Genomic DNA, 19,990 nt, shown 5'->3' with positions numbered 1-19,990 from the left:
TTTTCCTGTGTCATTATGGTGCCAACCGACGGTACTCAAACTAACTACCGGTACGACAAGAGTGTCTACACAAATGCCTACATGCGACAGAGCAGCGCCAAAGTGGCCAAGGAGCAGTTGCCCGAAACGATCAAAGGGACTACTCTCCATGAAGTGGTCAATGAGGTCATGAACAGCGACATGGTCGTCCAAACGATTCGCAAAAATATTGGGTATTACGAGCTCAGCACCAACGACCGTTTCGAAAACCTGTCGAACCAAAAGCTCAGGGAATTGCTAGACGTGGATGCCAACCACCTCAGTGGGACGGACGATATCTCATTGAGTCCACTATTTGTCCAAAAGATCCGAAAAACGGAGTATGAACCCAGACCAGACGGCTCGTCGGTGACTTATCCTCTCTTTGACTACGGTTTTGGAAAACTGTTCAACGAAAGCAATATCTTGACAGGACGAGTATGCCGCTTGACGAAATTTCGCAAGGGAAAATCTGTCAAGTTTTACCGACGCGTGGGCCTGGCATGTCCGTCGTTCCTCAGTGTCGGAGGCACGCTTGCATTGCAAGATGAAGATGAGCTGGAAGAACGCGACCGTATCTTGAAGGACAATCAAGAGTACCAAATTGAAAGGATGCAAATGCGTGGTCTAACACCTTACGAGAAATCTAAGACGTACGCCACTGGCAGTTTTGACCTGGTGTACAACACAGGAAGCAAGGATGCCGCGCCCAAGAAAAAGGTTGCCCACTTTCAGCTCTTCACGAGGACGAAACTGGATCATCGGGCGGTTTTACCTTTTGTGCTCGTCCTCGAAATGATCAAGAGCGAATTGGTCACGTATCTGGCTTTGATTTGCATCATCCACCATCAGATGAACAACCCACAGAGTTGTCGGTTCGAATCGGGAGACGTGAAACCTGGAGACGCGACCATTTCTGTGTACCAGCGACTGGTCGAGACGCTGTTTCCCTGTTCGGCATGGTGGGGTGATGGAACGATCATATCTGGTGACAAGTGGAAAATGACAACCAAGATGGTTCTTTCCAGATGGCCCACCTTTCTCTCTTCAACTGAAGAAAGCACCGAAGAAGTATTAGACGTCGCCGGAGCAGACGAGCGTACGAAAACAAAGTGGAACAAGATCATGGAGACTCTTCGAGAGAGCGGCCAGTTTCATCACTACCTGTTCTTGCCAGTGCTGGAGTCCAAGTCCTTGACATTCACCAAAGACGACCGAGTGTTTTGTACCAACAACCGCAAATGCATCCTAACAGAGGATCAAGTGAAGAAGTTGTTTGACCATCGTTTTGAAAGAACCAAAGGGCCGTTGCCGCGGACGTTGGTCTCGGCCGTCGTATCCCTCGGCGCCTTGGAGAAACCAAAGGAAGATTTCAAAGTTACCCGCATGACCTTAGATTTACAACAGCCGTTCAACACCCTGCTAAAGGCAGAGACCATACGCATCTTTCGCATAGTCAGTGACAACACGGGTGAACAAGAACCAGAGTATGACGTCAAGATCAATGGGTACGTGGAGGCACTGCGCATCAGCGCGTTTAAGAACAACGAGGTGCTGTCGACGAGCAACATACACGAGTACCTAGAGTGTTTGAATCTACCCGAAAATGAGAGGGCCGATGTAATCAACTGGTTCGAAGACCAGGAGGCCACAGAGGAGACGCGTGAATGGGAGGGAGAATGCCAGGGTAACAAGAAGAACTCGGACAGAGAAGAACCGAGCGCCAAGAAAGCAAGACTGAGCGACGATAATTGATTTTTGTATTAAACGTTATCTATACCCAAAAGCCCTGTATCTTGTGGTCATTTTTGTTGTGTGTGTCAACCATGTTGCCCGTACAAGTACTTGTAGATGTTGATGGCTTGGGCCCTGCTAACTTCGAAACATTTTGCCAATGGCTCGATCCTCCCGCAAGAGCCAGAATAATAGAAACGGGGGACGATGGGAATAGGGACACTACAATAACGTATCAGTGTCAGTGGACCCTAGACACGACGACGCCCATCCATGTCCAACGCATATTGTCTCTTGCGGATGAATTGAAGGCGTGGGTGAAGGAGGCGGGTGGTCAAGTGCAGAGACTGCGGATAGGAGTACCCTTTCGTGTCCATAATGCCAACGAATTTCACGACTATGATTATCTTGAATGGATCGTGCCCATGACAGCCAGGAATCGAAGCAATGCATACCGGGGGTTACGACGACGGGTGGAAGAAACACTGAACATGACTGTGGAGCTCAATCGCGACTACTTGGAAATGATGGAGTCAAATGGTAGTGCGAGATTTTTCGTCTCTAGGCGATTACCTAAAATGCCCATGAGGGATGCAATCGACCAATTTAAGATGTTGAACCAGTTTCTCGCTGTTTGGCGTAACTCTCGCATATTGAGCGAACCTTGGGGTCTGAAAATATTGTACGATTCAAGAAGGCCCAACGATGTCTAGCAAACTTGAAGGGACTTCATCGCTGGACATTGCAACGTTATAACTGTAGGCAACATTTGACAATAATCATTGATGCTTTAATTTAACCTACAAAGATTTTTTTGTTCATTAAAAATGTACCCCCAAAAAAAACCACTCCTAGTCCTTACAGTCCTCATCCCTTTCCACCATAACCATGTTTCCGGCAACATATGGCAGCTCTTTGTAGACTTCTTGCAAGACGATGGCAAGTTTTACGGTGTCGTCCTTTTCCCTTCCCAGAACTAAGAGCGAATCAAAATGACCGTGCGTTTTATCTTGAATGCATGAATGGAGGACTAAGAAATTTTCAGAGGAATAAACCACACCAAAATCGATCGTCTGCTCGTCATGAGTCGCCAAGTTCGTTAAGGGAAACGCGTACAGTCGTACCAAACGTCCTGTTATCATGAGTCCAACGGTGCCATTTGCTGGTTCTCCTGCTCCTCCTCCGCCTCCTTCCAGAGGATACACGATGGACCGTGTCTCGTCGATCGTTACCTTCTCTATCTTGTGATGAGAGGACGTGTCGTTTCGTTTTGCCATATACCGGATGGCGAGAGAACCGTTTCTAGGTCGGACGTTTTTGAGATCTTTGGCTTCGTCGACGAACGATAACTGTACGCAGGCATCTGGTGGATTATACGTGTTATTTTTGAGGGCCATCAAAAACCATCGCCCTACCAAAGAGCGAAACTGTAGCCACCCCTTGCTCTGACTTTTACAGATCGTTCCACCTTTGTAGCGCCGGTACTTGGAGACGTCGCGAACGGTACAAAAGTCTCCCCCGTAGCCTTTTTGACACCTACAGACGGGTGACCCTGTGAGATCAGAGTCGCACCTTCCTCCATTGAGGCAATGATTACTGCAATCGACAAAATCGATCACGTTATGGCACTGCTTCCCAGCGCGTCCGAACTTGCAGAAACAATTGTAACCGTCTTGATGGTTGATACACTGTCCGCCTTCCTTGCAAGGTCGAACTAGGCAGTCGTCCATGTCGACGGTGTGTCGGCAATGGACACCGTGATAACCAAACGAGCAATGACACGTCCTTCGCGAGCTACGTTTTAGACACTTACCATTGTTGTTACAATGGCCTCTAGTCGTGCAAGTATCACCGTCTTGTGATCTGTATTCGCACCGTGTTCCCATCCAGCCCAACTGACAGCTGCACGAAAACCGTTCTTGGTCAACTGGATGCTTCACGCAAGTCGCTTGACCAAAGCACGGGTTTTCGTAATCGCACGGGTGTATTTTATTTTCACAGAGCGGACTCCCGTATCTGTCCTTGCAGATGCAGGCATAACCACCCTTTGGACCACGAACGCATTTTTCCGTTCCTTCGGCGCTGCAAGGATTAGACGCACACGGATCGTAAAAGGTGGCACAATGTCGGTCTTCCGTGCAAGGGATGTCACGAGGGTAGTCTGAAAACCCAAAGAGGCAAAGATTCTCGATGCATGTCGCGCTGTAGATTGTATTCTCGATGAAGATACCGGGAGTCTTGGACAGAGATAATGACAATGTAATCGCCAGCGAGACTGCTACCAACATCAGTGCAAAAAAGGTGACCAACGGACATGACCCACAGATTCGATCGGGCCACTTTAGGGGTCCCTCGTCCACTTCTTGACACGAATCGTCCGTGTTACAGGGATGAGTCGGTAGCGACTGGTATCTGGAGTGAGACATCTTTCAATGGTCCTCGCATACAAAGTCGGGTGGCTAGCGACTGTTTAATAATTCAACCCTAATTCTCGGACTACCACTGTGATACACCGTTCGACAAAACACACCTGCGAGGAAATGTGCAAAGCTGCAATGGATATCACTTCCCAAGCAATCAGTCCCAAAGCAAAGGTGATGGCGACGCCAATCCATCCTTTAAAGTCCCATCTTTGCTCGTTGCCGTGCCGCCTAGTAGGCGCAACGCGAATGAAAACCGTCGAAGGTCGACCGTAAAAGACGAAGGGCGACAGAGATGCCATTCCCCTTCTTGCGAGAGGACAAAGTTTCTCCAAGCATGCCAAGAACCTTGCCGGATCGTGATTGCTCAATTCTAGACAGTAGATGTCGGTCGTGTCAACTTCTAGAGGCTGCAACGACGTTCTCACCAACCGAGGACGCCAAGTCAATGCCACAATCGATCCAGGTGGAAAGGGAACGAGATCCACGCATCGGACACTGGCCTCGCCATCGTATTGGTAACATATCCCGTGGACTAAAACGTGGCAAGAGCCATCCGACCACTTCACTGGAGCGAGACAGATCCCTTCGTTCCGACGTACGATCCACTGACTCGCATGTCGTGCAATCGCGTTGGTACCAGATGCGCGATTGATCAACAGTGGTGAGTCTAATTCGATCACATCCATGCTTTCGTTTCGAGGGGGTCCATTCTCCCAGGGCTTGCCTCCTGTATCTTGGGTACCTCTCTCCCATTGCACCGGCGTTTTCACCGTAGAATTGTGACACCACACGACCATTGGAGGTGAGATGTCGTCGTCTGCAAAACAAACGTCTAGACATTCAGAGTGGCGGCCGCACGTTGCCGTGACGTTAACACCTCTGTAACGAGCACCATCTTTCCCGAAACAGAACGGCCACCGTCCGTCCCCGGGAATGCTGTCGACGGAAGGCCAGTATCGCAATGGGATGCGACGACCGTCTACGATTATTGTCCCCGCCACGATGGCATGGGCCGCATCGCTTGCATAACATCGCCGATTGGATGATGCACAGACGAGTTTTGGTAGTGGGTAGGTTTGATCAAATGTCACTGATTGTCTTCGATCCACCGTTTGATCGAAGTCGACGCATTGTATTCCCCAATGGGTCGTAGGTCCTTGAAAGTACACTCTGAGAAACGATACGGTCAATAATGTGGTGGCACTCATGACCGCACTCGTCGCTTGTTGACGTCGCCGATAATAAAGGGGTTAATTTTTTGGTTTACATGTTGGTTATCTTTGTCGTTTATTTTTCTTTTTTTTTTCTCCTTCTCTACGGGCCGAGGAAGGTATCATAGCCTTCTTTTGTTTTCTTCGTTAGTGAAAGATGCACTTGAAGTGATGCTCTAAGGTGCATCTAATTTTATCAGATTCTCCTTGGAAAGTCACACCTTGTAGGGACATGCCGTGAACGAACACCTCTCGAATCCATGTCATGAGTGCAAAGCCTCTGTCGATGTGGCAAGTGACCCCCTGTGGTGCTCTGATGACCCCGATAAGTAGCAACCCTTTGGACTGGGGAACGTCCTCTTCCTCGGCCGACAGGGGATCCACAACGACCCACGAATCTCGCTGTCCGACCAAAAGTATGCAATCTTCTCGGTCGCCGTGGTTGTGGTCTAGTCTCGCGAGTTGCACATATGTGCGGTTTTCTTCCATCCGGTCGATCGTCTGATCCCTTAAAACATGCACCAATCCCGGCACTAGCATTGCCGCTTTGTCGAGTTGTTCTTCGACCCAGAACGTTGGTGCAGAGATGGGTACCTCATTCTCAAACTCGCACCAAAGGCTTTCTCGAGGAACCCACGCTCGTGGACTCGAGGCTACCACTGGCACATCGATGGGTATCCCTTGCCTTGCTTGCACCAAGGTCGGTAGTAGTGTTTGAATGAGCATGGTTCTGTCAAAGGTCTGAAAAACTGAATCCGCGAATCGAACGACGATGGCCGTAGAATCGTTCACGGGAAGATCGCGTTCTGTGAAGATCAGCCGCTGCCTTTGTTGCGCATCAGAACTGCGCCAACGGAATGTCACTGCCATTGCAAGTTCCAACACGAGCTCGCAGTATCTTTGTAAGACGGCGCCTTCGTAGGCAATGTCGTCACCGTCTAAGAGAACCAGCTCACACACGATGGCCAATCGAAAGGCGTCATCGTTACCGTGCCTTTTGGCTTGCAATGCGATACGCTGTAGATTATCCAACCCTCGCAAAGCTTTGTTGCGCTGTCTTCGTCGTTCAAGACTGCCACCTCCCCAGTGAACTACAAATGCTAGAGTCTCTCGCAGGATAAATTTTAAGTCTTCCTGGTAGACGAATCTTTTTCGAGGATCGATTAAATTGTCAAGTAAACCCAGGTTACACGTTTTGTTATTCCCTTCCAACTCGCCCAGTGCCAACACCCATCGCTTGGCACCATGATACGACGGTTTGACGGAGGGAAAGCGTTCCTTCCATTCGGCCAAGTTTACTATCGGAAACCGAGACACGGGCGACACCGGTGGTGTTCCACTGTCAATGGAAACGTCGTCGCTCAGCGAAGGAGGTAAATCTTGGGGATAAACGAACTCGATCTTATCCCTCAATTCGGCCAAGGTCGCCTCGGCATTCTCGATTTGATCTAAGAGATCGGCTAGCTGACTTCTGTATTGTTCCACTTTATCGTCGAGAACTAACAGTTCCAACTCCCGATTCGCTATCTGTTCTCCCAGATGTTGTAACTTCTGATCGAGCTCAGATTTTCCTGACTGCCATTCTGGTGACGACGAAGGTAACCCTGGAATGTCGTCCTCTTGAAATTCCGGCTCCGCGATACGATCGGCCTCGCGTATTCTTTGCTCCAAGGTCGCGACTTGATGTTTCAATTCCAAAACAAGATCATCCTGGAAGCTACGATGCCGTTCGCATTCCTCCAAACGCACCTTTAGCTGTTCGTTGACAGCTTCCAGTCGATCCCGCTCCGTTCGGGTTTGTTCCAGATAGTTTAACCGAGCGTTTAAATCTAGCAGTTCGCGCTTTAACTGATCGCGTTCCAGGCGCAGTTTTACTGCTTCTCCAGGAGCAGCTTCGGCCAGTTGTCGATTAAAAGTTTCTACTTGCTCTTGCCACTGAGCTCGTTCCCGTTCTACTTCTTCTTGGAAACGACTGTATTCCGCTGTCGTTCGATCAAGTTTTTGTTGCATCAATTCCAAACGTTCCTGACATTGTATCACCTCTTGTCGCAGCGCTGTCTCTCGATCCTCACTCTCTGTTCTTGCAGTCACCTCCGTTACATCTCGATCTCTGGAGGCCTGTTCGAGTTCGCGTATTCGCTGCTTCAGAGCCTTGATTTGTTCCTCCACCAGCGCAGAAGCCGTATTGACTTCGGTCAATTGCCGTTCCCATTCAACCTCGCTCTGGGCTAACTTTTGCTCTACCAGACGTTTTTGCACCGTGATACTATTGAGATCCCTGGTTGCATTTTCTAGAAGTGCGCGACACTTGTCGAGGTCCTGTCGCTCTTCTTGGTCGCGAGTTGCTTCCCGTAACCTCTCCAACTGTTGTGTTCCTAGCTGATTGAGCTGTTCTCTCAAATTGTAGATTTCCCGTTGCCTACTGGCTTTCTCGCGCTCGTAGTCGAGCTGTGCTTTATCAAGAGACTCCTGTAAAAGGTCGCTGCGACGTCGCAATGATAACACTTCTTCCGAATACGCCTTTTCTAATTGTGAAAGCGCCCTAAATTTTGCCTGCGCTAATCGGATCAGGTCCAATGGTGGAGTTGCCACTGTGACTTCCGCTATTTCTTGCAATCCTCGCTGCATCGCCATTTTCTCGTCATTCGTTCGAGTGACACGATCGATGACTTCTTGGCTGGAAACTTCAGCCTCTTCTCTCGTTCCTGTGATTCTGGCCACCTCCCAAAGGGCACGGGTCGCATCCTCGGCTCTTTCTTCTACTTCCGAAACACGAGCCTGGGCCAAACGAACCAGCTGTGACAAAGACGTGCTTGCGACGGTGCTCTCTTCGCTAGTCGCACCTGGTCTGTTCACCAGGGCCACAAGACCACGATGTGTCTCTGTTGCTTCTCGGAATTGGTCGTCGATCTTTGATATCACTTTTCCAACTACTTCACTGATAAGAGTGGTATCCCCATTTTCCACCCTTAACCGGTCGGCAAGTCTACGGATTGCACCGATTGCCTCATCTCTGTGGCCTCTTTGCTGTTTTACGGTCGTAGTCACTTGTTTTATTTGATCGGAAAGCATCGACGAAGTGGCCGGGGCATTTTCGTCGATCAGTCCGACTACCTGACGTAACTCCAGAATTGACGATTGCAATTGTTCGTAGACTCGTTGGGTTTCATTCGCTTCTATCCGCGCCTCTTGCAAGGCCGTCTCGAGTTGTTGACGAGCTTCTTCTGCCCTCAAAAGTTCTCTGTCCTTCTCTTGCGCTTGAACCTGTTGACCTTCTCTATCCGCGGCAACGGTGCGTTCCAGGGCAGCCGTTCGAGTCAGCGTATTTCGAAGACTGTCCTCTAGATCGTTGTTACGCCTCGACAGTTCTTCCAACGTGCTCCTGGCTCTTTCCATCTCCATTTCTCTTGTCTGTTGGAGTTCTTCCAGACGACCCTGCAGTCGGTTTTTCTCTTCATTGGAAACCTTGACTTGCAACTCCAGCGCTTGTTTGTTTTCCATGAGTTGACCAACAGTGGCGCCCATCTCGGTGATCGTTGCATCGCGTCTGGATTCTTCTTCTGTCATTTGCATCACTCTAGCCTGCAATCGATCTCGTTCGGCCACCGCCGCTTGATTCTGTTGGCGGGTCGCATGCAGCTCGTGTACCACAGAGTCCAACTCGGTTCTCGTTCTGTCCACGGCCTCGGTGAGTTCTCTTGCTTCTCGTCGCATAGTTTGGCAATCTTGTGACTTTGCATTCAGTTCCCGATTCAGATGTTTCATGGTTTCGGCGCTTTCTCTTTGTATCGTATCCACGTACTGTGTGGTCTCCGCGGCACGAGCATACAAGGCGTTGAGTTGCAATTTCAACTCTTTTGCGACTTTTGATTGTGATTCCAAGTCCTTTTGAAGCTGCTCTACATCGCGGTCGTGCTTTTCTCTTTCGGTCTCGATCGTCTCGTTTAGCCTAGCTATGTCTTTGTTTTTCGCAACTAGCGCTGCACTGGCATGTCCCAGTTCGGAATGAGCCTGAGTCAGTTTCAAGACCAGATCCTCTTCACCGGCGCGATGAGAGGACATTTGCTGGCTTAAAGTTTCATTGTCATTCATCAATGAGGCGACCGTTGATCCTTCCCGAATGATCATTTCGTCTTCGGTCGTCGACGCCGATGCATTGGCTGCCCACTGTTCCGTCATCTCTGCAGAAAGTTGCAATATCACCGAATCCATGGGATCTTCCATTCTTTCCTCGTCTGAGAGCGGCAAAAGAGGTGCGTCTGGTAACACATCGGACCTGACCGATGGAGCACGATCCAACCTACCTACGGCCGACCTGGTTCTTTGTGCCATGCTGAAACCACTCAAAACTGAAGGCGCATATTCTGATTCTTTCTCGTCCATCAAATTGAGCGTTCGTTCTGCAGGAATCATAACGGGTCCCGAGTCTCTTGAGCGCTCTGTGATGGCGTCGGCAACAGGTACCAAGAGTGACCGGTCACTGGCTATCGATGGTGCTCCTCGGGACCAAGGTTTTGAGAGCCCTCCCAGGGAGGACGGTGCATACGTGGATGTAGAATCTTCGTCAAACGCCAGTGGCGTCTGCTCTCCTGAGACTGGTACCAGCCCGAACACCCGTTCAGTGATATTCATTCGCTGCCTTTCTTGGATTGCCCTATCGATTGCCTGATCGTTGTCTCGGTCACCCTCCTCTTCCTCCATTTTACTTGCTTCTTCCTCTTCCTCTTCTTCTTCTTCTTCTTCTTCTTCTTCTTCTTGTTCCTCTTGCTCATTTTCTTCGTAATCACCAAAGTCTAAATCTCGATCAGCGTTCAATGATCCACCCAGTGTCGAGGGGTGGTAGGTTGATGCTCCATCATTCGATGGCACTTCCATTCGGTCAACTACCGCCGGATGCATGTTGACATTTCCTCCCCAAACATATTCGCGATGACGTGCCACTAGCTTGTTTGTTTCTCCAGCAGCGCGCGACGCGTCTACCGAACGTTTCATTTCCTGCATGATTCGATGGTGGAGTTGCTCCAAAGCCGCAACGTGTGTTTCTTCCGTTCCAAGATCAGGTCTCAGAGACATGCGCGCCATCAATCGAAATGGTCCGATCAATTCTATTCCAACATATTCATCCAATTCATTGGATGTCTCTGCACTCTGGGTCGTTACGGTTTCCATTGTGTGGACGAAGGATCTACCGATTGCCTGAATCTCTGATCCCGCATCATTTGGCAACATGGGTTCCACTTGTTGTTTGACTAAAGTGAGCGTTGTCTGGATGGATCGATCAAGGGCATTGCGAGTATCTTCCCCGTTCAAGAGATGGTCGATAGACAGACGAAGCTCGTCATCCGATACATTCTCCAGTATCCTCACAAGCGATTCGTTGTTGGTGTGAACACCCAGTTCCCTCAAAGTGCACCTCGTCTCGTTCGCCAGGTGAGGGTTCCCGGAATGAGACGTCCACATTTCTCCAACGAATCGACACCAGGCCAACGCAACGGCCACGATGAACCAGGGAACGGTGGCTGGTCCCTCATCGTAGCTTTGCACATGAGCCCAGTGTCCAAAGAAATTGACAGGCAATGTCACTGGATTCGTCCTATGGCCAAACAACGCTGAGGTGATGAACGTCGAACCTCTCACGTAAGACCTAAAGGCTTCTTGGAGCCCTTCTTCATCACCGGATTCGAGTCTCAGGACCAGGCGATTAGCGTCGTTGATGAATTCACATGCACTGGTGATGGATCGTTCCTGTATCTCGTTTACTCTGTCCACGAGTCCGATTCGGCCCTCGACTAAACTTGGTCCAATGACTGTTGATGCAAAACGAAGACCACGCAGAATGAGGGACTCTCGCAGTGTGGAGTTACTGTGATCAACAATCGTTGACGATGCGGATGAGCGTGACGCCTGACGCGCCATAATGGGATCGCACGAAATTGACTACTGTAAGACTCAGACGTACCTTACTAATACGTGTTTGTTTTATTTGTCGTAGACATCAATCATGGATGATTCTTGTTCTATTGAGCCAATCTTAGAGACGTTCGGTCGACACCTTGAATTGCTAGAAAGGAACACCAACCTAAGTGGTTCGAGCGATGCCCTTCACTTATTCAGTTATGTTTCACAGCGATACGAGGTCTTCCTTACCAGGCCACACTCGATGGAAAGTCTTCCGTCTCTCTTTCGCTACGAGCTTCCAAAAGTGGTGTGTGAGTTTATGTTACACTTTCTCCAAGCACACTTTAAAATACCCTCAACGCCCCCGCTTTCACCCAAACAATCCATCGACCACAGCGATCTGAACGATGAACCAGAGAACGAAGACGAAGAGATGGACCATTCAAAGATCACAGATCCCGTCTACTCTTACTCCGCGGAGACGGTGGAGAAGGAAAACGAAGAGGAAACAGAAGATGAAGAGGGGAAAGAAGGCGACAATTTGCTCGACAAGTTCCTGCTACCCTACTCAACTGGTGGCGGTGATGCACACCAGCCCAATTTGTGAGCAAAACGAGGGTCGCCTGTCAAACGTTGTATTCTGGTAGCCATCTTGGAATACTGTGAGAGTGGCAAACCAAAGGCTCGTTCAAACAAGGTCTCGATCGGCAGCGGTGCTAAGTTTCGGGCAGGAAGACGGGGGGCGACAATGTCGGGACCTAATTGGCGACCCTGCACCGTGATACCGAGTGCAAAAAACACTAGAGAATTAATTTCTTTCTTGTCCACTTTCACGTCCAATTCCTGAACTAGGCGCTCGCAAAGGGTTAAGAGACGACTCCGCAACAGCAGTTGAATGCCAGGCGCAAATTCCTTCAAATGAAGGGGTTCGCATCTGCCCGCTCGCTGTCGAATGAGATTGTTGTAATTTGCCCGTTTTTGTGTATCTACCAAAGCTGTGATTACGGCATTGATAGTCTGTTTCAATAAATCGTGTCTTTTTGTGTACAAATCAAAGGCGTCGTCAAACGACCGTTTCTGACTCCCAGACCGCCTCACCGAACCGCCAATAAGCCTTGCTGAGTATGCATTGTCTTCTCGCTGTCCCTTTCCGTATACAACCGCTCCCAGATCGTTCAATGTGGTCACGGAAGATATCGTCATCTGGAGAGCAGTGGTATCGGGTAAAAGTTTACGAGAAACGGCGCAACACCAACTGACCTCGTTTGAGGCACCCACCATAATCTTATGACATCGCAACGAAGACTCGCCATCGGGAAGGTCAATCCATCTTTTAACCTGCTGCCAGGACTCATTGCATCTATGCACGACCATGTGTTTTAGACACGCGAACACTCCCAGCGGTTCGTGAACGCAGACGAAGTCCTTTGCAAGACATCGTTCGGATCTTGCCGCTCCAGTCACGAGCGTGCTGGTGAACACTCCAAATTTCTGTCTTGCCATCCGTAATACGTATTCGTCGCTCACCCAATCGCGATGGTTTTTGACTTGCTGTAACAGATTAACAGGGGGCGATGGACGCATAGCCTGACTCATGTCGACCGTGGCCTCGATCCACGACGATTGGGTCATCCCCGTTGATGTTGCTGCTGTAGCTGTAGCTGTCGCTGTCGCTGTCGTTGCGTTTGCGCTTGTCATGACTGTTTTTCATTGATGATCTTGCCAACTAGAAACAATAACGATATATCAATTAAGACATAATGTGACTTTTTATTGGTCGTTTTTTTAATTTGTTGCAGAGCGGGCGAGGCCAGTCCCCCAACGTGGCTGTGATCGACGAGGCCGGTTTCAACAGGAAAGAATCCGTGGCATCGACCATGGCCTATCTCATCAATCGTCAGGTGGTCATGACCGTGTTGTGCTCCACTATGCCGAGTGGCCATTGGTTGATGCGGTTGATGCAGTTTCCGGACGTTTACAGCATTCACCAATCCATGGTGTGCGATGCATGCGCAGGTCAAACAGAAACGTGCGTTCATCGTTTCTATCTACGACCGGGACACATCGATCTCAAACCAGGTCGCAAAGGGCTCGTAGAGCGAGTCATGGAAATGTTAGTAGAGGGTTATTACCAAAGAGAGGTGATGGGTTACTCCTGTGCCGAGGGTGCAATTAAACAACCAGTGTTTCCGGCCAACCTCATCGCCCAGGTAGTCCGACACCGTCGTATGGACTTGACAGAAGAGGTGCTCAACACTGTGCAAACCGTGGCAGTAGTCATCGATCCCGTCCAGGCAGCGAGTAAAACCAGTGGTATCGGGTTATGCATTTTACTGAAGACGACGCACCAATGTTTTTACGTAAGTAGCTCATTGCCTTCTCGGCAGTTTGCTTTTCCAACGGCCATTTGACTGTGTAGTTTTTTCATAAGAGCCTCAAGACGGAGATCCCGATCGTCTTGAAGGTTTTCCGACGACCAAACTCGCAGCGTTCCACACTCGTCTCCGCTCGATGCCAGGAAGCATATCGTCAGAACACATTCCTCAATTGGTGAGAAACTGGACGTTGGCGGAGTTTTGTGCGCTAGAGTGCAAATCACGCTGTCGATCAGCGGCCGAGTTAGAACGTGGGTGTCATCCAAGGGGAAAACTAAGCAAGATAATGCACAGAGCCACAGTATCCAGATGGTACCGCGCTCGGTCTTGATTGCCGAAGAATGCCACAATGCCTCCACGAGGATAGCGAATTTACGGGGTTTCCCAGCCTCACAACACATGACCGCCAGGGCATCCGTCCACGGAGAGGCGGTGTTAGAAGGAAGTGACGACCATGCATCACTCGGAGTCAAATATTCGATGGTCTTTTGTCTTACCGTGGAATCCACGTCGTCTTCCATTAGACGCGCGAGAGGATGATCGTAGCCCAATACACACATGGCGGACTCATGGCATTCGGCGGCGTGTCTGAGCTCGGAAGCCTTGTGTCTACGCTGTAACTCGTAAACAGCTAGCACGAGTTCTTCGACGCGATTGGCGACACAGTCGCGGTCATATTGCGTAGGATGAAAGAGTTGCACGGGATCTCTACAAAGGATCCTTGTGGCTTTTACTGCGTCTCTCGGTGGTTGCTGCATGGTCGGCAAAGCAATGATTTTTTTTTTGTTTTTTGTTTTTTCGTTTAGGTTGTGGCACTCGATCAGTACAACGTCGAACCCCACGAGGGAGGGTACATGACGGCCATTCACCGTGACCTGATCCTGTACAATCTGAGAAATATCGAACGGTTGTATCCGATTCTTAAGCGGGCCGAAATTACCATCTGGATCGAAAATAATTTGACACAGGATCTGTGCCGAGCGCTAGAACTGGAGATTAAGATGAAGTATGTCAACACGGGTCGCACGATCAACATGGTCAAGACACGAAGCGTAGAGGGCAGTGTCCTACCAGGGATAACAACACGCCAAAAGAAGTCCCTCGTACAACACACCTTATCGGCACTTGTCAGATGCGTATACTGGGTGGACCAATTCTCCACTATGACCGAAATCATCAAAGAACGCTATGCAATTCTCAAGACTGCAGGTGAATCGGTGGCGGAGATCGTGGCTCATCTGGATCATCCCAGGGGGCTCCAACACGACGGCATCGCCAACGTTGTCTTGCCCGATCTCAGTGAACTCGTTCCGACCCAGGAATCTATTCGGGCTACTCTAAAAGAACTGGTGACTCAGATGGATTCTTTTACTTATCACGCGGCGCGAGACTGTTACTCGGGGAAAACATCTTCTACTCGCGACGACTTGGTGATGGCGGTTATCCTGGCCATCGGCTGGCAATTTGTATCTTTGAACGTGATTGTCGACGGACGACTTCCCCTGACCGTCACCGATTCATCATAACTGTATCGTCAGCTTTCATGGCCGACAACACATCGTCCAGCGAAGCTCGCCAAGAGATACGCCTGTACGCTACCGAGATAGGTAGCATCCTCGGATTGAATCCGTATTGTTCTCGCCTCGACGTCATCAAACGCGTGTGGGAACGCATCGATAAAGTTGGTATTCCAGACACTTGTCGTCCACCTCTGGATTTGCTCAAGGCCATAGGTCTAACGAAAAGTGGTCGCGAATTTCGAAGGCAAAAGTACAGCATCAAGGATCACGCGAAGTTTGATGAATTAGTCGCTCGTTTAAAAACGTCCCTGTCAGACGAGGGTCGAACAGAGTTGGTCGACATGGCGCGGGGCTTTGTTAGGACCGAAATGGGCAAAAACAGCGAAATGCTGGCCATCGACATCGCCGAAGCCAACCCGTGCATTGGCAAATGTAGTTCGACGCAAAAAACGTACGAGAGACTGGCATGGACATCCTCTGACGAACAAGTCGAGGTAGTTATTCTGGGGCGCATTGATTGCCTGGATGAAATAGACAGAGTCGTCGAGATCAAGACGCGTTTTGGACGAAAACCCAATGTTAGCCCCACTGAATTTGCTCAACTGCAAACCTATCTCTTTCTCGCGCAGAAACAGCAAGGGTACGTTATCGAATTATTCGAAGGGGAAAAACTCTTCATAAATTTACCGCTCGCCTTTGACAAGCCATGGTGGATTAACGAAGTCATCCCTGCCTTGGCGTCTTTTGCAAATGACTTGATTTCTAGTATGGCGAAAAAAACGCTGGTCTCTTCATCCGATGACGAGTTTCACTAGTCCCTCGATGTGTAAAAGACAATAAAACAGCCATTTCAATACACTTTGCAAGTGATATCGATTGTTTTCTCCGGTCTAGTATGGTTTATTATACCATATTATACTGTGTTATATTATATTATATTATATATATATATTATATATATATATATATATATATATATATATATATATATGTATGTATGTATATATATATATATATATATATGTATGTATGTATGTATAATGGAAATTAAACCTTAATCAAAAAATTTGAACGCGAACAAGCATAGTATTATTTTTTACATGCCGAGGTTCACGAATATGGTCAATGGGGGCAAACTCGACGTAGCCATACCCTTTAGAGTTACGACGATCAGTGGGCCTCTGGAAAGCAATAAGGTCGTCTTCAACGACCAAAGTTTCACTTATATGACAATGAAGCTTCGACTGGTCCAAGATGGAGAGGTTGATTTTTTTCCCGAAGAATGGCCATTCCAAAATGTCGTCATAATCCCCTTGCATCATGTGGACAAATAAGGCAATATGTTTCCCCAAGCCACTATCCACACCGTTCAAGTTCATCCTCAGACACATCTTATAGCCGTACAAACTAGTGTAAAAAGGAGGGCTATACATGGCTGACATCGTATTGGCGATTGCGTCTTGACGACGCTGTCGGTAATTTTCTACCCGCCAAATGTACGTTCCGTTACAGACACGGCCTTCGAATTCCAGTAATTTTGTCTCAAGTTGCCAAACAACTGCATCGAGGTCTAGCAGGGGTCTTTGGCGCCTCGAGCTGGGCCCGTTTAGGGCGTATTCCCGGTTTTCGACTTCGCCAGAAACAAAACTGATCCTACGCTTCAGCTCGTTACTTTCTTTCAATTGTTGATGACGCGGTGCCTTTGGGTCGCATGAATAGGCTACGTTGTTGGCCCTTGCAACGCAACTCACGTTTTCTGGAAAATTGTACCGTGATTCAGTTCCCAAATTCTGGGTTGCTATGAAAGCACCAAACGTCTTTGCTAAGTCCATGACGTGACTTGCGAGTTGATCATCGACATGCTTTTCCACGGTGGCTCGTTTTCCCTCGAATGTGCAACCCACTACGCTGAAAGCACATTTGATTTCCATTTCGGGACACTCGTTGTCCAAGTGATGTTCCATCAATTTTCGCACAATGTTTTGTCGTCCACATTGTCCACACGACACCGGAAAATTTGGACACGTTCGAAAATGATTCTCAAGGCCATTCCAGTGTACCTCTTTGTCACAGTGCTCGCATGGTGTGGTTCTGTTAGGACACTCGGTTTCCAAGTGTTGTTTCGCGTTTTTACGCTGTAACTGTTTTCCACAATTCTTGGGACAACATATGTCGACAAAAGCACAGACTTTCATATGATCATCTATCGTCTTAAGGGGTCCCTTCCACGTACACCCATGTTCCTTTTTCATTCGGCAGAAAACGTCATGGCACAATATTTCTCGCTTAGCAAAATTGTCGGGATAGAGCGAGTTCTCGTCCAACCTTTCGTTATCCACGGGACACGAGTGGCTAACAGATCTGAAGCTCCATAATATACAGTCTCTACAGAACCTGTGCCCACACGACGTCTGCATCGGTTCTCGCAGCCCCGAAAGACAGATCGGACATTCGTGGTTTGCCTCCAGTGGTGGATCGAAATATTCGTCATATCTAGAGGGTGCTGACGCCTGGCTTAAGTACATTCCTGTATGCTTCGAGAGATATATGGGGTTAGATCGAGCCCGTGAGTATTCCGAGTAGTCAATCTATCACACACTAACAATAAAAAAAAATCAAGGCAACAATAGACATTATGAGGTTCGTAAATGTGGCAGTTACCGACGTAGCTGCACTTCTTCAACTGAACGTTTTTGATTCTAGACGGGCTGCGCTTGAGAGAATTCGACGTAGAGGAGGAGTCCGTTGGCGCCCTGGAAAATCCTCGTCGCATGGAAGGTTCGACGAATTTGCTGCTTTGCGTTGTCTTCCCGCGTCAAGACGTTTTGTCGAAAGACTCCAGAGCTGCCCAAAGAAGTTTACGGATGGAAAGAAGGGTGAGGATTTGCTGACATCATCGGAGGGTGCCATCGAAGCCGATGCCAGAGGCATGAACGTGAATTTCACGAAGCGGATTATTTCTTCCTTCGTTGACACCGAACTAGGGAAAGCAATGGAGAATGAGGTGATCGACCAATTAGAGGCAAAGTTTGCCTACAAATTTCGCGAAAGACAGCGATGCTACCAACGAACGTGGACTCACCCGAAAAACAAGTCTTTAAGGGTGCACTTGATCGGTCGAGTCGATGCCAGCTTTCGCGATCTGAAGGGGAGGACGTGCATTTTGGAGATCAAGCATCGCCGGCATGGTTTTCGAGCCGTTGGTCGTCACGAGATCATTCAGCTCAAGACCTATTTGACCTTGGCCAAATGCGACCGCGGAGTCCTACTGCAAAGCTACGCAGGTGGAATCCGCAAGAAAATCATAAGACGCAACGACGGTTGGTTTTATGCCCAAGTGAAACCAGCTATTGAACTAGCAGCAGTACAAATAGCTCGTGAAACCGACAAGAGCAAAAAACGGCGAAGATCGAAAAACCCGAACGCACGAAAATCATGCCGGTCGAAAGGCAGAGGTTGATATTCTTTGCTTACTTTTATTCCCGATCGTACAGAGACTTTGTGTTGGCGGCCAGTCGAAACTTGACGTGTTCCACATTCCGTCCCGAATCTATGCTTAAAGTGTGGGAAGACGGATTCTTGCAATTTACTGCGTCCAAGACCGGCACCTGTAAAAGATTGGATCTACCCCCGATGGAGACCGTCGTGGATGCTACTACGAGTGAAGAGCAAGGCTTCTATGATCTGAAAGACCTACCTGCAGAAAAACTCTTAATCCTCTTTGCTCAGCTAATCGAATCGGGCAAAGATTGGCGCATAAAGAAAGACGGTCGAGATCGGTCCGACGGATGGTCGAACCCTTGCATCGAGTTGTTGACGACGCGACTAAAGACCGGGCGATGGACCGCGAGCGAGAAGATTCCGGAACTCCAACGGTTGATTGAGGCGGAAGTGGACGATACCTCTATGTTTGTCGCCGCATGCATTGCTCACGAGTTATGGGGTACGCACTTGTGGGAGGTCAGAATAACCGTCCTCGTGGATACGGTTATTGGACGTGGTATGACCGTCGATACGAAACAACGCGTCGACGAAGTCCTGTTGAAGCTTCAAGCCATGCGTCCGAGGCGAGAACTCATGGCAGCTTTTGCGGAACCCGCTCCGTTCGCCTTAAATTACCCCAACAAAGGAGTGCTGCAGTTTTCCACCCCACTACTGCGCGTGTTACCCATCGGCCCAGTCGTCTCCGGATCTCGTGAGCATTGTCGTCTGATGAAATTTGCACCGCTCATAAAGACGCTCTCAGAGTTGAACGACCACTACCCATCTCACGCGATGTGCCTTGACAACGTCGAGTGGTCTATGGAAGTATATCGTCTATCGGTCGAGACGATGCATTGCCGCCTTAGAGACAAGCGCGGCGTGGATCACTTGTCTTGTAATCGACCTCATCTGCGAGTCCCAGTAAACTGGAGAAGATGCTACAATAAGATGGGCATAGAATGCATCGAGGATCTGGTGGTGCACTGATATTTTTGTTTATTACCATTACTATTACACGGATGTTTGCATCACCTCTGAGAGGGATAAGCTATTGTAGGCCTTCACTCGCTGTTTGGTCACTTCTTCTAGTCCTTCCTGAACCCTCGTCTTTATTGCGTCAAGATGGCATAATGTTCTCGTGGATGTTTTGGAAGGTAGCGAGGAGGTGGTGACTTCTATGGCTTTGTCCGCCTTGACAAGGGTACAACTCAAGGCTTCTTCTTTCTCTAATAAATCCAGCATTACCTCATCCATTTCTTTTGCTCTGTATTGGGGTGACGTATGAGACCAGAAACTCGTGCACCAACGCCAAAATCTACCAATACCAT

The 19,990-nt window shown here is 48.9% G+C and overlaps 1 protein-coding gene across 1 annotated transcript; it reads right to left on the bottom strand.

Annotated features, from left to right (window-relative positions):
- Positions 1–16,237: 16,237 nt before the first annotated feature.
- LOC140923154 (TNF receptor-associated factor 6-like) lies at positions 16,238–17,704 on the bottom strand. Its single transcript, XM_073373265.1, has one exon. The coding sequence runs from the start codon at positions 17,702–17,704 to the stop codon at positions 16,238–16,240; it is 1,467 nt and encodes a 488-aa protein (XP_073229366.1).
- Between the last annotated feature and the right edge of the window lie 2,286 nt (positions 17,705–19,990).

Source organism: Porites lutea, chromosome 1 (genome assembly GCF_958299795.1).
Source record: "Porites lutea chromosome 1, jaPorLute2.1, whole genome shotgun sequence".
Classification (NCBI taxonomy): Eukaryota; Metazoa; Cnidaria; class Anthozoa; order Scleractinia; family Poritidae; genus Porites; species Porites lutea.
Note: the sequence above shows the minus strand (reverse complement) of the source record. Positions and strands in the feature narration are given on the sequence as shown.